This window comes from Lutra lutra, chromosome 1 (genome assembly GCF_902655055.1).
Source record: "Lutra lutra chromosome 1, mLutLut1.2, whole genome shotgun sequence".
NCBI classification, from domain to species: Eukaryota; Metazoa; Chordata; class Mammalia; order Carnivora; family Mustelidae; genus Lutra; species Lutra lutra.
In genome coordinates this window covers 25835372-25857187 of record NC_062278.1, presented here as the reverse complement: position 1 = coordinate 25857187, position 21816 = coordinate 25835372, and the positions used below count along the sequence as shown (strand labels likewise).

At 35.4% G+C, this 21816-nt stretch overlaps 1 protein-coding gene across 2 annotated transcripts in view; it reads right to left on the bottom strand.

Moving 5' to 3' along the window:
- The window catches only part of TMPRSS15 (transmembrane serine protease 15), a 118035-nt gene that overhangs the window by 40588 nt on the left and 55631 nt on the right, over positions 1–21816 (bottom strand). For both annotated transcript variants that reach the window (XM_047721687.1, XM_047721679.1), the window contains exons 15-18: positions 16367–16456; positions 14697–14822; positions 12384–12524; positions 1007–1117 (exon numbers count right to left, since the gene is read on the bottom strand). In XM_047721687.1, the coding sequence (XP_047577643.1) occupies positions 1007–1117; positions 12384–12524; positions 14697–14822; positions 16367–16456 (468 nt within the window). The remainder of the gene's footprint in view (positions 1–1006; positions 1118–12383; positions 12525–14696; positions 14823–16366; positions 16457–21816) is intronic.

Sequence of the window (21816 nt, the reverse complement as noted above, 5' to 3'; positions counted from 1 at the left end):
AATTCAAGCATTTTTTTTTCTCTACTTCCTTCCCTAGAAACTATTTTCTTTGGCTTTGTTCTTTTGTTGATTGGTTTCCATCTTCTTCCCTGCCATCTTATAAGCATGTTGGATAAAGTATAAAGGCTATGAGTGGCCAGGTAGAGACTGGGCCAAGTTGAGTGAGTTTATCAAACAGGTGAAATATGAGCAATGATAGCTTCACCACAAACACCATACTGTAATTCTGTAATTAATGTTATTGTTTACAGTTTTTTTTTCCTATTCTGAGCAAAATAAAAGCATTGACTTTAGAATCAGACAGACTTAAGTCGAAAAGGCAACTCTAGCCTTTACTAGGTATGTGATCTTTGGCAGCCACTTAACTTCTCCAAGCCTCAGGTTTCTCATGGCTAAAAAGAGCTAATTCTTATTATGTTAAGATTGCTTTACAGTGCTCAGTTATAGCGTGGGACACATAATAAGTAGCATTAAACATTTGCTTAGAAATAAAAGCAAGACATAGTAAAAGTAGCCATTGCTCATCCCGTTATAGAGATCTAGAAGTGGGCTAGATTACAGACTCAACAAAGCAGGAAGCAGGTACAGAAGAACCAAGAATGCAAAAGAGCAAGTCTAACATAGTTCCAAGTAAACATGAGGGTGTCTCCATAGGCTGGCAGTGGGCAGGGCATCATAGTCACTAAGGGCAGTGCTAGAGGGCCTGGTGCAGGCCACTGACTCTCTGTGGTGTTTTATGCTTTCTATGTGAATGTGGGTTGTCCTAGACTTAAAATAACTAAATGTAGTCAAATGTTAGTAGACAAATAAACAAAAACAGGGGTCTTCACGTTAACCTTTCTCCTAACCAGAATGGCGTTGGAGGAGCTGAAATCACTGGGGAATGATCATACCCAAAAGCACCAAAACACATCCTGATAAACACATTCCTAATCTTTCTTTTTACATTTGTAGACTCCAAATGTAAAGGCTAAAGTGACAAAAGTGTTCTCAAAATAGAACATACCGCAATGGGCTTCATCTGAACCATCCTTACAGTGTAGAAGACCATCACAGAGATTCACCAGTGGAACACACTCTCCATTCTTACACTGAAAATAGTCTTCCTTGCAGGGCTCTATGGAGAGAAAATATTTATCTATAGGGTGAAGAGAGACACATAAATAAACCTATAATATCCATCCCTTTTCTACCTCTTTACACATCAGCCTTCTACAGCAGTGCATGGTTGAGCTAGATTTAATATCAGGTAAGACTATATACACTTAGTTGCTCAGAATACCTCTGCAAAAGCAGTGTCAAAGCCAGAGACATCGCTTGAGAAAAGTGTGGAGAAAACCTTAGGCATCTTTGTAGCAGAGCACAGAGCAGTTCCAAGAGATGGCTGAGAGGTTTAGGATACACCTCTCCCTCAACATCTCTGTTAGTCTCTTCAATAAACTTGTCCACCCCAAATGAACATACAAACATACATTGGAATGTTACAGAAGCATAAAAATATTTATTGATTTCATCATCCAAATGATACATCCAAACCTATACTATGGAGAAATGTGGAAGTTGCCTCCGGGCAGGACCAAAGCTGGACCAGGCTGGAAACAGTGAGCTCATGGGTCGGGTGGGGAAAAGTAGTCACAAAGAAAAGGAAACTGCATCAGCAGTAATTTGTGAGGAGCTTAAAGATGGAGCTCCAAACAAGTAAATCAGGGTTGGAGTCAAGCATGTGATTGGCAAGTGAAGAATCAGAAGGCAAATGAAGGGGCTGGACAAGGAAGGAACTGAATGGATCTAGAGGCAGTTGGTGGTTTCCAGAATTTGAGTGGTGCAAAAATAGGCCTACAGGAAATACTCATTGTTGGAGGAAAGTGGATGCTGCTCTTTCCTTGAACTGTTTGATCTTACAGGGTTTTTTGCTCAGGGCAAGTGGGGTTTGCTCCCTCAACATGATTTCTAACTATGACTTGGGAGGGATAGCTACATGCCAGTACTAGGATCTCCGTTGAAGGCCACGTGGAATTTGGCTTCCCTGAGAAGGGAGATAGTGGTTGGGTATGGAGAAGCTTGGTGTTTCTTCCCCTACATTGTACAAGGATGATTATAATGGGGAAGCAAAAGCACTTGATAAAAATAAGGAAACCTATATTTTGAAAGCTATTATGGGTATTAATCATAAACTATTATATTGTTTTCAAGGAGATACAATTCATGTTGAAGTTGTTTCAGAACTGAACTGTATTAATCTCCATATGGATTTTCTCAATTTATAATGATCAAATGTAATGTCACTTGAAAGGAATTATTCTTGTAGTTTTAAAAATAGGTTGTAGCCCTGAATCTGAGAGTATTGATAAGTACCATTACACTCTAAAAAGAGATACCACATGTAGACATACAACACTTACTAAAAAAAGTATCAAAATTGGTGCAGTAATTACCAATACCCATCACCTATTTCCAGCAATATACATATGTATATATATATGTAAAGAGGATTAGTTTTTTTCTTAAAAAAATGCATAATGTCCTTGAGGAAGAGGATTTTCTGAGGATTTCAAGTGGGAGAGGGGACGACGGTGCCATCCAGCACACCAAGCAAGGGAAGTTCCAATACAGTAATTCATATGAGTTGCCTTAAAGGAGGAAGGCCACCATTTACTCCTCACCTGAAATTCTTTTACACTAAAGAATCACAAGGGGTAGTGCTTCCATGGGATTAATGCAAGAGCTTTCAGATTTTCTTTCAACTCGTGTGTGTGTGTAACTAAATTAAATACCCTTATTTGGTTCTGTTCTTTTCTATTCTAGTCAACTATGAATTTTTATCTATTCTATTTTATTCCATTTTATAATAAGAAATGGTGGTCAAAACCAGATAACTTGATTTCATGATCAGCTTTTTAAAAAATATCAGACAAAACCGGGGCGCCTGGGTGGCTCAGTGGGTTAAGCTGCTGCCTTCGGCTCAGGTCATGATCTCAGGGTCCTGGGATCGAGCCCTGCATCGGGCTCTCTGCTCAGCAGGGAGCCTGCTTCCTCCTCTCTCTCTACCTGCCTCTCTGCCTGCTTGTGATCTCTCTCTGTCAAATAAATAAATAAAATCTTTAAAAAAAAATAAAAAATAAAAATAAAAAATATCAGACAAAACTGAAATATAGTGAATAACTTCAAAGGAGGTGGTGACTTTAGTTTCTTAATGTTTGTGGGCATATAGCTGTACAAATAAAGATTTATGTTCACATCTGGTAAAATAGATTTAAAGTCAGAAGTTAGTCTAGAACTTCCCTTGATGGTAGTTAGGGGCCAGAAGAGAGGATGGCAGTAGAAATAACCTGCATTTTCTCCATGTGGTAAAAGTGCATGGTCTTCCTTTTGACCAATGGACACTGGAAAATTGAGTGACAACTGCTGTATAGGACAAGCAGCCTCCAACACAAAGTGAGATAGAAGCTAGGGTGGGGTTGGATTAGCTGCTGAGTAAGGCTAGAGGAGATAGTCTAGGAAGAGTACTACTACTCATGCCAACAGTGCAGTGGTCCTTGGGAAGCGAATAGGAGAGGAATGTTCCAAAGAAACCGCAGTTTTGTTCTACAAAAGGGCTAGCATTTGGCCAGGAGCCACTGCTAGCCAAAAGAAAAATACAGCAGTGATAGAATTTTCCTGTTTGCCCCTCCTTGGACACTATAGTTATAGCAAGATAGAAGGGAAATGGGTAGAAAATGAGTCAAAGGCAACATTTCTACTCTCCTCTACCTTAAACTGTTAGGCTAAGTTTTGTACCAGAACTGGGAGATAAAAGAAACTTTGAACTAGACTATATTGAAGTTTTGATGCTGTGTTTGACATTATATCTTAATATCTAGAAGTGAGTCTTAATTACCCAGTTAAGAAAATTTAATACTTAGGAGCGCCTGGGTGGCTCAATGGGTTAAAGCCTCTGTCTTCAGCTCAGGTCGTGATCCCAGGGTCCTGGGATCCAGCTCCACATCGGGCTCTCTGCTCAGCAGGGAGCCTGATTCCCCCTCTCCCTCTCTCTCTGCCTGCCTCTCTGCCTACTTGTGATCTCTCTCTATGTCAAATAAATAAATAAAAATCTTTTAAAAAAATTAATACCTAATGGAATTGGGAGAGTGAAGAGATCTGCCTGAAATATCCAGGGGCTAAAGGGAGATTTGAAATGAAGTAGGTGGAGAAAAAGAAAGCTTCTTCTATTTACACTCTTGTTGAGTCCGTTCTTTAAAATGAATATACAGGGGCGCCTGGGTGGCTCAGTGGGTTAAGCCTCTGCCTTCGGCTCAGGTCATGATTTCAGGGTCCTGTGATCGAGCCCAGATCGGGATCTCTGCTCAGCAGGGAGCCGGATTCCCCCTCTCCCTCTTTCTCTGCCTGCATCTCTGCCTGCTTGTGATCTCTCTTTGTCAAATAGATAAAATTTGGCATAAAGTGGGAATAAAGTCGGAAATCAGTAGTATCTGCTAAACATTAAGTGAATTAACTTATGTTAAATGAGCAATATACCTCAAAGATCAGAATGAACCCTAGTAACAGAGTTGACATAATATAAAGCAATCTCTAAAAGTATAATTTCAAAGAAATACTTTATTTTTTAAATTGGGCAATTGATTCGCTAATGGTGACTCTATTGATTTGCAAAACGGAAACTGATTCTACAAATTATGAAGATAAAATATGCTTGTTTATGTTTGAATGGTGGCTTAAACATAAGCTCTGGAATCTTATGACCTTGGTTTGATCTGGAATTTAGCCATTTTCTCTACGCTAATTTTCAACCTCAAGCAACTAAATTACTCTTTCTGAGCCTTAGTTTCTTTGACTGTCTAATGGGAATAAAGGCTATTATGTCTTAGTGTATACTGAGAGTCAGTTAAAAATAAAAAAAGAAATGTATTTGGGAGGCACTGGGTGACTAGGTTGGTTAAGCATCTGCCTTTGGCTCAGGTCATGATCCCAGAGTCCTGGGATCAAGCCCCACTTCAGGCTCACTGCTCAGTGGAGATCCTGTTTCTCCCTCTGCTCCTGGCTCCTCCTCTCTCTCTCAAATAAATAAATAAAATCTTAAAAAAAAAAGAAAGGTATTTTGTATACCAGTATGGATATATTGAATGTTCAATGAATAATATTCTGAACAGGAAAAAGTGTAACACTTTGAAGGCATCCCTTTCATTGATTTTTTAAAAAATATTTTATTTATTTATTTGACAGACAGAGATCACAAGTAGGCAGAAATACAGGCAGAGAGAGAGGAGGAAGCAGGCTCTCTGCTAAGCAGAGAGCCCGAGGCGGGGCTCCATCCCAGGACCTGGAGATCATGACCTGAGCCGAAGGCAGAGACTTTAACCCACTGAGCCACCCAGGTGCCCCTCATTGATATTTTAAATTAACACTCTCATTTCCATGTCCAGTTGTTCTACTTTCCTCCATATAACAGTATAAACAACAAGAAAGCATCCTTAATCTTTTCCTCTGGGTCTCTTAAAACAATAATTGGAGTTGTTTATACTTTATTTTAAACTTTGAAGCTTTGCAACCCAAATTTAAGTCACATTAATAAAAAAAATATATTTGAAGGGAGACATGACTGGCCTGGTTGTTTCTACAAATCTCTACCTCAATGAGAGAAGTAGGTTACATATGTCAACTATAATACTATTAGGGATGTTCTTGTAAATGTAATTATCGATTTGTTTCACAAACACATACATTTTAACCAGATTAGTGAGATGATAAATGGGTAAAGACAATTGCACATTCTACATGCAAACATTAATATTTTACTGATTTTATATTTTATTTCTCCACTATTAATTTTCCTTTAAAAAGCAAGAAGGCTCAAAATTAGGTACACATGTATTTGTATTTATATATTCTATTTTAAATCTATACTTCGATATATATTATGTTTATTTAAAAAGTTGACAGCCTAATTACATATCCATGATTAAATGTCTTACTAGAGAATATTACTTACCATGAGTTATTTTTAAATTATCTCATTACTTTGTTTTCATAGCTTGTTAAAATCATTATGTAAAAATGAGTTCTCAATGACAACAATTTGATCATAGATAAGTTTATTGAAAATTTTACTCTTTTACTAGTGTCATCAGGCTATATTTATTTAGTAAAGCACATATTTGCTGAATGGAAATTTAAATTTCTGAATAAAAATATGAATGAATACATGTATAAAGATCTGAAAATTGTGATTTATTTTTGCACTGTGGCCTGAAGCTGTTGAGGTTATACTCTACGAGTCTAGAAAAAAAAAAAAATAATAACTTGCTTCCATAAAATGGATTCATACAATGAAAAAAATGCTGAATGGGGCAAAATGATCTATTGTTCCTGCACTGAGTAGAAATTATAAAATGTGGAGAAAGTGTGAATAAACTCTTTCAAAATTTTCCTTACATGCATGAACTGGATTCTGATTCTTTGCAACATATAGCAGTTCAGCTTCATTAAGAAGTCTTTAATCCAAAGTGTAACTCTCTGTGGCCTCTGAAATCTTACTTCCAATCATTTTATGCCCATAGTGAGAGAGGGAAGAAGAAATATTGCTAAGAATTGAATTTTCCCATCTTCTTTTTATGAAGTCTCCGGTAGCCCTGCCTCATTTAGTCAACATATGCTTGGCTTTAAATGGAACTGAATTGATCTCTAAGGCACATGCCACACAATCTGGGGAGGGCTCTAAACCCCTCAATGTAATCAGCTACCACTTCCACAGTTGCCTGATAAGCACGATTGAATTCCAAATTAAGACCCTGAGTATCAGAAAAGAGCATTGAGGGGACGTTTATGGGAGAGAGATCTTAATAAATCTAAATTTCATATACTCTAGTTTAATTTACAAGGAAATGCTAAAAATAGGACAAGGAAAGGAGATACAAAAATATGCTATACAATTGTTTTATATTTCAGTTGAATGCATTTGAAGATGCCCTTAAAATATCTCAGAAGATAAACAAAGCGCATAAATGCTGAAAATTTGTGATATCCCTTTTATACTTCTTTCTAAAATGATCATCAAAGCAGGGAACCATATAAACTGATAAGTGTGCTCAACCTCTCTTTCCATTACCAGCTTGATTATCTTCCACTGCCAACTCCCTGTTTCTATAATTGCTTTTCAGTCTTTTGGTGTAAAAATCCCGCTGGGAGAAGATTGTGCTGATGACGATTCAGTCACTCCATTTTCTACTCTGCAGCAGCAACTGTCCTGTGTTCAGGAGTGTTGGGAAACCACATTCTCAGAATATTCACCACACAGTGTTGGTCATGGAATCCTCCATTCAAGCTTCAATCAGAAATTCTCTCTAAATGTTTTATTTCTTGAATAACATAATCATAGTAATTGCAATCTAGCACATGGGTAAACAAATATGAACAACCCCCTACACCAAAAACTTGGGATTTATTTCATATTAGAAGTAGTAGATTGTGCTCTTTAGGCTTTTTACTGTGAAGAGAATTGCTTGTGATATTTTTCAAAATCCTTGGGATTGTACTTATCTCATAAAAATCTACTAAAAACCAGAAACTGTAATATTTTTGTTGGAAGAAATTTATTGTTGTATTCCTTTTTGTGATCTATTCTTTCCACTTTTTTACTCTGTCCTCATCTAAGTTTTGTTTTGTTGTTGTTTTGTTTTGTTGTTGTTGTTGTTTTTAAAGACCTACCTTTCTCTAAAGTTTTGAATCAAAGTGATTTCTTTTTTGCAGATGGTGGGATGCCCAATAATTATTCCAATTGTTCAGATTTATGAAAAAAATCACTTTTGGTTAGAGTTAGTGTTTTTTTTTTTAATCTCATTAGTTTGATTGGTTTTATAGTTCATCTTCATTTCTTTAAAAATAAACTTCTTTCCTTATTTATTTATTTTCTTTCCATTGCTAAGAATTTGACGTTTTTAGATTCCACCTATGTGATATTATGTAGTATTTGTCTTCCTCTGACTTATTTCACTTAGCATAATGCCCTCAAGTTTTATCCACATTGTCACAAATGACAGGATTTCCTTCTTTCTCATGGATGAATAGTGTTCCACTGAATATAATATACCACATCACCTTTATCCATTTATCTATAGATTGACACTGAGGTTGTTTCTATATCTTGGCTATTGTAAATAACACGTCAATGAACATGGAAGTACAGGTATCTCTTCGAGATTCTGATTTCATGTCTTTTGGATTCATATCCAGAAGTAGGATTGCTGGATTATATGGTAGGCCAAATATTAAATTTTGTGGAACCTTCATAATGTTTTCCATAGTGGCAGTACCAGTCTGCATTCCCATCCTCACATCCTCACCAACACTTATTATTGATTACTTGTCTTTTCAACAATAGTCATTTTAATAGGTGTGAGTTGATATCTCATTGTGGTTTGGATTTGCATTGCCCTAATGATGAGTGATGTTGAGCATCTTTTCATGTACTTTTTGGTCATTTCTATATCTTTTTTGGAAGAAAATATTCAGTTCTTCTCCTCTTTTTTTAAAAATTCAGATTGTTTTTTAATTAAGCTTTTTATTTTAATTCCTGTATAGTTAACATACTTTGTTGTATTAGTTTCAGGTGTATAATATAATGTTTAAAAATATAATACTTTTTTTAAAAAGTTATTTCCATGACATCACTCTTTGAAAAAGTTTGGGAAGCCTTCTTCTCCAGCAGAATAGGTATTAGGTATTTTCTTACACTACTTTAAATACTTGAAAGAATTAATTCTTTTGTATTCAAATAATAGATGATAGACGCCAAATAGATGATATTGATGCCCATACATTAAATTCTCCACGAAATCTCAGAAATATCACTATATTGTCTATAAGTATTAATCATTAAATGGGTAATATATAAAGCTGATTTGATTTTTTAAGGATTCATTTATTTATTTGAGAGAGAGAGGTGAGAAAGGCAGAGGGAGAGGGAGAGAATCTCAAGCAGACTCCCATGACCCTGAGATCATGACCTGATCAGAAATCGACAGGTGTTTAACCTCCTGAGCCACCCAGGTGCCCCAAAGCTGATCTGATTTTTAACATATTTATTCTGTTTAGGAATTTGTCAAATGATTTTTCTGTTAAAATTTAAAAATTTCAATAAGAAATTTTATAACGCTGATTATTGCTTATTAATTTTTTACAGACAGCAGTAAGACTTTGTGATTTTTAGGCGTTAATTCAAATCCAGAAAATATATAATTCTTCTCCCTTTATACTTTTCATTGTCAGTTTTGACTGATTCTTTTCTTTTGGAAATGCTTATTATTTTCAAATTGCGGCTTGGTGTTTTTTTTTCCTGCATGCCCATTGCAGATTCTCACATTTTCCCACCTCTTTATCTATTGTTTTTACATTCTTAATCATGCTTATGTGCAGCAATTTTTTTTAAAGATTTTATTTATTTATTTGACAGAGAGAGACTGAGTGAGAGGGGGAACATAAGCAGGGGGAGCGGGAGAGTGAGAAGTAAGCTTCCTGCTAAGCAGGGAGCCCTGTGCAGGGTTACATCCCAGGACCCTGGGATCATGACCTAAGCCAAAGGCAGATGCTCAATGACTGAGCCACCCAGGTACCCCTGTGCAGCAATTTTTGTGGAAATGTGGATATTTTGGTGCAAAAGTATTTGAATAGGTATACTATCAACCAAAAATCTGTACTGTTAATGACCTCTAATCAAATCAGAAAGAATAATTAGGTTGTGATAGAGTTTCAGCTGGAAATTCCTCTGCCTGAAAATGGCCATGGTACTCTCAATATCTTAAGGGGCAACTGATTTGTAATATCATTTTTGGGGGACAGGTGTTCAGCAAGATACTAGAAGCTAAATTTAAATATTAATTTTTTACAAAAAATTAGAAGCTATAATTTTAGGTATAAAAATAATGCTGAAACCATCTTGTGTCTTCTATTATTGACTAAAATTCTTTATTATGTCATTTACTTTCTATGTAACAATAAGAATGAATTAGATTTATCAATAATACACATCCAAAGTCTTTTTTATCTTAGAAGAACTAAATATTACATATCAAATTTTTCTCATCCATGTCCAATACTGATCTACATTTTAAAAGTATCATCAGAAAACCAAATGATTAACAAGTTAAATCAAATGTTGAATGAAATTGAATTGTACACCACAAAGAGAAAAACTGGAATAAAATATAGGCAGACAAAACATGGTTGTCATAGTGCCATCAGTAGCAACAAAATTTTCAAGGAACAGAATCAGTAGCTTGATTCAAAAATGATAGTCTCTTTCCATAATTTGGCTATTGTTGAAATGCTGCTATAAATATCAGGCACAAATGTTCATTGACTGGTAAATGGATAAAGAAGTTGTGGCGCATGTGCGGGCGCAGACGCATACACACACACACACACACACACACACACAATATTACTCAGCCATAAAAAAGAGTGAAATCTTGCCATATACAGTGATGTGTATGGAGCTAGAGAATACTAGGTGAAGTGAAATAAGTCAGACAAAGACAAATACCATATGATTTTACTCATACGTGGAATTTAAGAAACAAAATAGTATGGGAAGGGGGAACAAAAGGAGACAGGGAAGCAAACCATAGAGAACAAACTGAGGGGTGATGGAGGGCCATGGGTGGGGGACGGGCTAAGGGAGGCACTTGTGATGAGCACTGGGTATAATATGTAAGTGATGAATCAATGAATTGTACACTTGAAACTAATATTACATTGTATGTTAACTGGAGTTTAAATGAAAACTTGAAATTAAAAACAAACAAAAGCAAAACAAAATGATAGTCTCAAAATTATCTTGATTAATAAATTTCAAAACAATGATATGGTTCTTTCCTAAGTTAGTTCCTGACTATATATATAGTCTCTCTCCATATACATATTATATATTGTCATATATTTATATATTTATAAACATAGTTATATAAATGTATAACATCTACTGCTACTTTCATGTCACTATATTTTTATTCCTTTGAAAAATAATTATAAATACGATTTTTAAAAGAAACAGTTTTAATTTGTAAAGTAAAAATAATTTTAAATTAAGTCATTTTCTACATTTTCTCCTTTTTATGTATGGTATTTTAAGATAAAAATCTAATTTTCGTAAATCTCAGTCTTTATTCCTATTTTTATACTATTTATTTGTCATAGTTTTTAATATTTTGTTTGTTTATTTCACTAGTTGAATATTTTGATTGATATATGTCACTATTGCTTATAAGTCACAAGTACCTGTTTCTAAAACTGATCACGAAACCCAGAAGGGCAGATTAGTTGATTGGGCTATCACTCACTTCTACCTAAGTAGATTGGATAATACTTGTTGTGGCTTATTTCCATGGCCAGAGGGTCGACAAGATAAGACCAACTTTGCAGTTAAGCAGAAAGCATACACCTTTCAGAGATGAAGTCAAAATTCTGGGCTAGTTGTGAGGGGAGGAGCAGATACTTGTACTGCTGGATCTGAGATTAGATAACAGGCCAGATGAAGATAAATGCTTTGACCCTACCACTTTTCTAGATAGTCTAGTCCAAGACAAACTGATCATAGTCTCCTATGGAAAGGGAAGATAGATAAAGGAAGTGACATGTATTCTGTCTTCCTGACATATTTGCACCAGGAGAGAACCAAAGTGGAGGGACAGTAGTATAAGAAAAATCATAGTCCAAGGGGAGCAGGAAGTAATCACAAATTCTCTCTAGATTGTCGGAAGCAGAGAGTTACATCATATCCTCTTTCTACAGGTATAGAGATACAGATATATCCATGATGAGCAGGCAGGCAATTTTGTTTTTTCCTGCTGATTATATTTTGGTATGATAAAAAATATGGAATAAGAAGGTTGTGCATACCAGTGTTATCAGAACCAAATTCCTGTATCCTTCATGGCAGCAGCTTTATAGTGGTTGTCTTTAAGAAGTTAATGATGTTAATTTTTTAACAGGATGTTGTTGGAATCCAAACAGCCCACTTGCCTGACTCCCTGCTGTTCTCTGAAAATGGTTTTGGCAAAGGGAACTTGACAGATCATCCTCCTTCTTCATAGTGCCAAGTAACCCGCTTTTTAACATTTAAAATGGCCCTCTTAAGTGAACAAAATTCACAACTTGACACCCCACCGAAGAACAAGTAAACCTGCTGAAAATGATGTGCATTCCTGCTTTGAACTGACCTAGGCAGTGGTTATGCAGATGTAAAGGAGGAAAGAAAATCTCTGATGTGATGACAGAGAATGAGTATATCCAAAGGCAGACACTGAAGTCACATTTAGGCTTTGAAACACTACATGCTTTTATGGTTTTGCTCTGAAAGTTACAATGCAACATGTAATCCGAAGTGCACATACCTGGAATCCCCAAGTAGTAGCCAGTAGTGAAGTTTGCTTTAAATCCCCCTTTTGCCAACAGCTTGTCAGTGATGAAAAGAACAGTCATTCTGTTGGTGGTCGAGAACACGTCCATTACTGGGCCAGGCCCTGTATACACAGCTGTTCCAATGGAAAACAAGAAAATCACTGAAATAGTCCTTTGCATCTAGAAGAAAGCATACCTGTTCTTTCAGTTCCATCTTCTAGAGATATGCAATATGCAACATGGCCGGTCAGGAAGTGACCACATGTGCATAATTGTGTACTTCCTTTTAGATTTTGGACACTGCTTCTAGGAAAGTCAACTTCTCTATTGATCTTTTCCAGGATTGTCTGAAGTTTCTGTGGCTCTATGCTTTAATGATAAATTCCTCCTAATATTTACTGGCTTAGCGCCACTACTCTTCAAACTCATGTGATTCCCAGAAAAAAAAATTATATGACTGCTTTTAAAGACCTTTATAAAACAGTGTGGATTATAACTTCCCTTAGTAAATTTTTGTCCAAATGTATTTGATATTTCTTGTGAGTTGAATCATTAACCTAAGCTGAAGGATTAGGTTAATTAGAGACAGATAATATAAACCTAAGTGGTGGTTTTCAAATGTTTTCCACTAAGTCCTGGGCTTTGGAGGTTTCATAAATAATGAAATATTCTCTACTACACAATAAAGCTTAGGCTAATTAAAAAAATGTGTTCACATACACACACACACACACACACACACACACACATATTTAGGGAGGGACCAGGAGAGGGGCCGAGGGAGAGATTTGTAAGCGTGCTCCCCATCCAGTGCAAAGCCCCATGCAGGGCTCCATCTCATAACCTTGAGATCATGACCTGAGCTCAAATCAAGAGTTTGATGCTTAACTGACTGAACCACCTAGGCACCCCTCATATTATTAGATATTTTATATATTACAATCCCGGAAAGTGATTATGTTTCAAAAGGACTTCTGGCCTAAAATTTTGAAAAATATAATTTTGAGATCCTCTGGAATTCTTGTTTATTTTTCAATAATTGATGTAATATTAAGAGGTGAAATGATGAAAATGAATTCTTAGATCCTGAGAAGCTGAATTTTCATTAGAAGGACAATATAAAGTAAAAATGGGAAAACAACTCAAAATATGTTCATAACTATGTATCTCAAAATAAAATTTGAATTTCATCAGTTCTTATTACTCTTAGGTTCCCAGCCCCACTGAGATTTTCATTGTTGATGTCTTCTGGGTGTGGCTCTCAAAATCCTCTTCTAGGAAGCCTGAATTTTAGAACTTTGTGGGATTTTGTGGAAGAACACCGTGTAAGCAGTAATCAGTTAGTATCACTGGGAACCCTCTCTACCACCTTGCCCCTGTACAGCTATGGAAAGTTCCTTCTGGTCTTCCTCCATTGGTTGCCATGTTCATGAGATTGCATTCTCATTGCATAGCTAGCTGGCCAGGTTTTGTAGGAAATGATTAATATGAGTCCCAAACACAGTTTGATAAAACACTTTTACTTGTGAAGTATGTTGCTTCATGCACTCCAGTTGACCCTATAAGCATTTTCATAATTTAATGTATTACTTATCAGGAGACATTTTCTTAAAAACTGGTAGTAGTTAAATAGAATATTAGCTATTACATTTGATTGATAGTTTTTATTGTGTTACTGTGTATTTTATGAACTACATACAAGAATTTCCTCTAGAATAGTACATTTTTCCCCCATCTGTATTTTGAAAAAATTAGTAATCAGTAGAAGATAGGGAAAAATCAACTTTGGTCAATATTTGAATCATTCTCAGGTACTTATATAGGAGCCGCTGGTCCTAGAGAAACAGGCAATCAGAGCAATAATGAAATGTAAATAAAAATCATAAAAAATTTGCGTAAAACACAATTTGTTCTTTTAGTTTTGAAGTGAAACAAAACTGGATTTAATAGCTATTTTTGGAAATATGATGTACACATAATGCATATTAAATTGAGTAATATTGTCTTTTAGCTTTTACTCTCCAATGGGTAATGCTTACTGTAGTATATTAATATAGCTGGTTGAAACCACTCATGCAAAAATATTAATTCTGGTTTGCCAAGGATGCTCAAGAAGAATATTACTCTGTCATAATTGTAAACACTCTCCTTTTGGAAGCTCCACATAAAATTTGACATGTTATTCTGCTGTTGTAATTTCATTTTGCTAGTTGCAAAAATGATTACAGTTATTGGGAAATGCTCTCTCCATCAATCCAATGTCTTGAGCCACACAACTTTCATAGTATTTAAAATCACAGACTTACCTAAGAGCAAAGAATCATCTTCTCTACCATCTCTGATTTCCACTACATCTGCAATATTTTCCAAGTCGAATTCTTGAAAATGAAGTTGTATATTTTTTCCCTTCTGTGCATTTAAATTCCAAACACCTTAAAAATAATACATGACAACACAGGTTAGAACACGCTTCTTTTGACTTCCCTCAAAAGCTTCTCTCTCGTGAGAATTTCAAATTTCTCTGAATTTTTCATGATCCTCTCAAGTCCCTCCTGCCTTTTCCCTTATTGTTACAATAGCTTGGGCATTTTGTAAAGCCTGACAACTTATCTATATCTTTATCTAGACTGTGTTACGTTTGTTTCTTCTTTTCTCATTTCAGTGCCTAACAAATAAAGTGTCCAATGAATACTTATTTCATAAATCAATAAATTCAATAAATTTCTTTAAATTGTTCTTTTAATATCCCACTGACTTTCAGAATGCTTAGATCGTTAGGTTGTGCAAATGATATGTTTAAAAGATGTCTTCAATGTAAAGTAAAGATGATAATCTCTGGTTCCCCATACAAGTCAAATGAGATTCATGGCTATTTATTTTTTTGGATCAGATAAGTCCCTGAAATTGTGGTTCTATTCCCCTATGAAACTGATACTTCCTTATCTCTGGGTCATTTGAAGGAAGGAAAGTTGACATTTTCTAAACAACACATTTTTCACTGTCATTAGGGGATTTCTTTCACTGGTAGATTTCCCCATTTAGATTGGTGTTGCTATCTTAGGTACGGCCATGAGAGGAACGTGTCTGTTTCCCAGACCTACTAAAGTGGCATATTTGTAGGCCGGGCTGGGGAACTGGCATTTTTAACACAATTTGTAGGCTATACTGCTCCTCCAGTTAGGAATATTGACCAAGAGATAGGCTCTGTGCAGTTTTATCAAACTATTCTCCCAGACTTAAGATTTTTAGTAAATCCTCATTATTTTATCTTAAAAAAAAAAAGATTTACTTATTTGTTTTAGAGAGAGAGAGAGTGTGTGCTAGTGAGAGGAGGGGCAGAGAGAATCCTCAAGCAGACTCCCCACTGAGCGTGCTACTTGACATGGGTGGGGTTCAGTCTCAAGACCCTGTGATCAGGACCTGAGCTGAAATCAGGAGTTGGCTGCTCAACCAACTGAGCCATCCAGGCACCCCATCTCATCTTTTATACATTACTCTAGCTGCATGCTTTATTGACACTAATTATATTTACAAAGGTGTGGATATTATGACTGGCCCTCTACTATACTTTCCACTGACTTTATGGAATTATGGACTTGTTATATGTAATATAGACATTATATGCATAATCAAGAAGAGTGATTAAGGCAGTAGTACCTGGAGTAAGATACTTTCACACTCTGGTTTTATTCAATTTTTAAATTTGAGATTATAATAATAGCACCTGCTTCAAAGAATTATTATAAAAATTGAACTGAAATAATATATTAATCACTAACAGAGTGGCTAGCATAAAATAAATGCAAATAAGTTAGTAATTATTACTGTTATTGTTGTTACTATATTATGCAGTCTTCTAGACGTGGTAGGTGTACTGAGGTTCGGCAAATTTATAGTCAACTTTGCTGTGTCAAAGAGGGGATCTAGCCTTGACAAATACATCTGTTTTTCATGGCCTGGGGAGAAAATAACTCACAGAAAGCCTGGTTAGGGTAGTTGTTTGGAAAGTTCATGGAAGTGAATGTTGTATTCGGCTCCCACAGTTCAAAAGGTCCTCCACAGTCCGCTGAAAAGGAGAAAAGGGAAACAATGAAAAATCACTAGTACCACAATGCTTATTTCAGGGAGATAAATGCCAGCAAATTCCCAATTATTTGGATATTCCCAAAATCCAATCTGGTTTTGACAGATAGAATTTATAGATTGTTAAAAGAAAACCTTGCAACCTAAGTAAGGGAAAACTATAGGTTAACAGGTCTCTTGAGAAGAACTTTGCAAAAGCTTAAATACCATTAAGTTCTTTGAATCTCTAAGGCGGCATAATCGTGGGGAGCATTTCCCAAAATTATTTCGGCAAGGAATAATTTTGCTGAACATCTGTTATAAATAGGCTTTATGAAATAAGATATCAACTCTCTGATAAAGGAAATAGAAATATAGAAATATAGAAAATGAATCTTGATAATGGAAAAAAATCTTATATTTTACATTCTCTTTGAGAAAGGTGAGTAAATCACTCCTTCTGCCATTTCTTTTTTTTTAATTTTTAAATTTTTTTATAAACATATAATGTATTTTTATCCCCAGGGGCACAGGTCTGTGAATCGCCAGGTTTACACATTTCACAGCACTCACCATACCGCATACCCTCCCCAATGCATTCTGCCATTTCTTATGTTTTCTCTTTCTTTTTGCTTTTCTACTTTTTTCTCCACTCCCCTCCTCCAGACTTTTTTTTTTTTTTCAGTAGAGAGGGAGCTTCACTGTCCTGTATACTAAGATGTCTTACTGTTAAGAAAGGGAGACAAACAGAATCTCCTCTTGTTAAATAATTGCTCAAGACTGGTCTGTTACTTAACATTGCCCAGAAGTCAGGTTAGGGAAAAATTTATTAGACAAAATTCTAGTTAAAACTAAGATTTTAAGTTGACAGATTAACTTTATGAAATTCTTAACCTACTTTATATTTTTCTCCCTGCTTACTCAATGAAAATTCTAAAGTAGTATAAAAAATCAACTACTTAAAGGATCCTAATTCTATCTTATTTGTATTGACATGTTACATTTAAAATCAAAAGAATAAAAGTAACCTAATTGTAAGAACACAGGGAACTGAGATAAGTGTATATTTTTTTCTATTTAAAGGCAGATGATGCTGAAGTTATTTACTCCCAGTAAGATAGAAATCAGATTATAGGAGAGAGAATTGAATGTCTTTACACCTGTAGCAATGCCTTCAGTCATACCCTCTTCTTCAGTCCCTCTTTACATGTCTTCTGCCTCACTTATGTAGCTCTTTTCAATTCATGTCCTCTTCCAAGTTTGTACGTAATAAGCATCTTTAATTTGGGTTTCATGATGTATATAACTGGACAGAGAGAAGGTGTTTGTTGTGGTTCAACAGTAGGCTGCCATCCCATCCTGTCCTGTACAGTGGTAGAGCCTGGTCTATCTCTAATGCCCCCCACCCCCACCAGCAGGCTGGTCCACACCCAGATGCATTTAGCAAGAATAACAAAACCTCTTGCAAAATCTTATCATTTGCAAATTGTTTCCATGAATTTTGTCTCATCTGAGGAGAGAACATGTTCTATAAAAGGAAGATGTGTTTGAGCTGGTGGATTAAAATTGTCATTCTGAGTTAGCTCCTCATCTTTTTGAGAGTTGGTTTTCTCATATGTGAAAGAGATATATTATTAGAGATTTTCAGGGTTGTTATAAAAGTCAGACATAATTATGAAAAGTGCCTATACATTACCTAGCATATTCTGTACTGATTTTCAATACGTACTTGTGGATTAAGTAATTATTTTTATTATTTCCATTTAAGTGGGCAATATGAGCATTGGAGGTATTCAGTTACTTGCTAATGTTGTGTACATTTATTTAGTGTCAAAGTCAAGACTCCAGTTATCTTAGCTTATCCCTCAATACGTCTTCTTATTAGGTTAATAAAGCTCTACATTATTTCCACCATCTCATCTAAGCCATAGGCAGTGTTTAGATTGTGTCTCAGTAAGTGCCACGGGATCGTATGTGACATATACTTGTTAGGTACAGACAAAGAGAAGGAGGGCAGAAGGGAACATGAATGAAAGTACTAACAAGTAAGGTAAATGATGGATAGATTTAGAAGGAAGAAGGCACTGTACATAGGGTGCTAAAGAAGGTATCGGAACCAAAGATAGAGTGATAAGGGGGAAGAAGGGCAGGTTCTCCGCCGGATAATTGTATGATCCGATCTCTGAGGTCAATACTCTGCTTGATTATGTGACTAATCACCTCACAAAGAGTTCTGAAGAAATATCTACTACAACCCCTCTCTTCCCACTTACACACAACTCATTTAATTTTAATAATTCTTAGTACCATGAAATTCTCTCTTCAGTTCTCTGTGGAATTAATGGGGAAGGGGGAAGTATAAAAATCCTGCAGGGGCAAAACTGACATTGCAGATTGCAGATTAGAGAAAGCCAGTTCTTGGATTTCATTAGTTTAGACACAGCCAGTGTGACCAGTGGATTTGTTTTTTGTTTTGTTGTCGCTGATTTTAAGCCATCATTCTTATTTATCCTCAACGGATGGGAAAATCTCAAAACTGTAGTCTCCTAATAGAGTAAATAGCTGACATTTTGGAGAAGGTATTGAATTTTCACATAATTGAACACAACAGTACGTTATATTAACACGTAGATGAGTAGGTAGGACTTCAATAAGTACATATATAGTATGAAAATGTTGTCAAGTGTAATTGTTATGCCTGTCAAGATAGTTCACTTAGCATTTCTCCACTAAATACAAGTCTTAGAAAATTCATTCTCTCTTGAAATACTTAAGAATTACTTTTTTATGGGATTGGGAAGGAGACAAACCACAAGACACTCTTAATCTCATAAAACAAACAGAGTTGCTGGGTGTTGAGGGGTAGGGATAGGGTGGTTGGTTGATGGACACTGGGTTGTGTATGTGATATGTGAGTGCTGTGAAATGTGTAAGCCTGACAATTCACAGACCTGTACCCCTGGGGCAAATAATACATTATATGTTAATAAAAATAATTTTAAAAGAATTACTTTTTTGAAATGAATCTCAGATATAATGTCACATCAAACAACTGACCAATAAGATATCTCTGATCCTTAGCTGTTAAGATATATCAGTTACTCTCTGTATATAATAACAGTAATAAGGAATTAGAAAAAGCACTTTCATCCATTCTAAATATGAACACACTGTTTAATTTAATGGTGGTGTTGCTATAGTAGAAATATAACATATGCTTCTTAATAGAGGGGCCAAAGACTCATAAAATGTACTTCTGGGTACCACAATCATACTGTAACATTAGATAAACTCTCTCCACCCAGAGAATGAGAGTTGAACTCTACTTACTTAGAGTTGTGAAACTCCTTCATTTTCCTTTTTTTTTTTTTTTTTTGAAGCTGTTTTCTCAAAGATTTGTATTCTGATTAATTCCTACCATGCCAGCAGGGATTTTCACTGCATACAGAATGTAAATAACATGCAGTATTTTGCAAAGTGGTTGTCAAGGATAGATATTTTCTTTGAGGCATGTCAATTTTAATCCAGGCTTAAGCCTCTGATGTTCATAAGATATGTGTCAATGAGAGGTGAAAAAGAGAAAAGCCAGCTCCCACTTACAATAGGAGGGTTCAAATGATAGGTATTTGTGGCAAAACAATAGCTGTACCTTGAGAAATAATCTTTCACTGATAATTGAATATTATTAAAATCAGTATTATTTTTCATTATCATAGTAATAGATAATAAGTCCTACACTATTACAGATAACATTTTAAAAATTTAGGTTGTAGTATAACATGGACTATCCCATGAAAATTTTTTGTTCAGTTTATCAAAATTTATGTTCCATTCACAGGTTCTAGTGACCAGCCATGATACTAATATTTACCTTAAATTTATGACAATGATGTTCAAATTTTCATTTCTTATAGTCTACATTTTATTTGTAATGAATAGCAATCTAGCCAACAAACAGGTTATTAGTTTTAAAGGTAAAAATATGAAAACAAAACAGAATAGACAAAACATACTGATATAGGAGCATATGAGTGCAGTTAATAGGAATTTGCTAGGGATTTAAATATCAAGTCACACTAATGATATATAAGACAAGCAACTCTGGGGTGCCTGGGTGGCTCAGTGGGCTAAAGCCTCTGCCTTCGGCTCAGGTCACGATCTCAGGGTCCTGGGATCGAGCCCTGCATTGGGCTCTCTGCTCAACGGAGAGCCTGCTTCCTCCTCTCTCTCTGCCTCTCTGCCTACTTGTAATCTCTGTCTGTCAAATAAATAATAAAATAAAATCTTAAAAAAAAAAAAAAAGACAAGCAGCTCTGCTAGAAAATGGCCATCACAAAATTATAAGACAAGTAGATAAGTACCGATTCTTTTCTATATGAAGAGCTAAAGTTAGATTATTTAGCTCAAAATATAATGTCCTATCTGTGAAACCTTCCAAATTAATGTTAATTTTTGTCTTTGGAAATGGAAAATGGCCTAAATAATGGCCAAATAGAGCAAAAGTGTGGAAATAAAGAGTGGCTTAAAATATCTAGAACTATATCTTGTAATTTTTTTTTTCTTGACTAGTTTTAACAGTCACAGAAATAAGTTAGAGCCTGAAATGTGGATTCCTTTTTATATATACCTGTTTTATCTAGTAGGTATCTTGTCATCAGTCACCCAAGTTGTGTTGCAAATTGACATAATATTTGTGTAATGGAATGTTTACTTTTTAAAAGTGTTCTCAATACAATCCCCACATTTAAATTATTTGTGTTGATGCCATAGGACAACAACTGTAGAGCTAATGCAGCAGCAAGAGATCAAAATCACAGAATGGAAAAATCCCTGTAGTTATGAAAACTGAAATTAACATTTCCCCAAACTAGGCACAACATAGATCCCTAGGAACAAGGGAGGACTTTTGCTAGTCAGCTACTGGTCTGGGATTATTTTCTTATTCAAATGCTCTGTAAGAGCCAAAGAAAGGCTATTAGCCAGTCAACCATGGCTTCTTTTATTTCTGCTTTAACAAATCAGTGATCTGGAACCAGAAAAGCTCTGCTCAAATAAGAATTTCACTGAACCAATTACAAATGGCATTAGAATGAAATTGTTCAGAATGCATTTGATGGTAATTAACATTTTCTGCTGTGCTAAATATTGCCCTGAAGTGAGCCATTTGGAAATTGGAACAAATATACTTTGGGCAAATTCTAAAGTTTATATTTTAAAATCAGGTAGGCTATTCTAGTGTTATAATTTCCCTATTGTTAAAATATGAGAGATGTCATGCTTCCTTAACCTTGAAGTGTTATTTTATCCCCCTTTCTGACCAGAATAGATATGAGGACTGTGTGGGTTATATAGTTAAAATTTTAA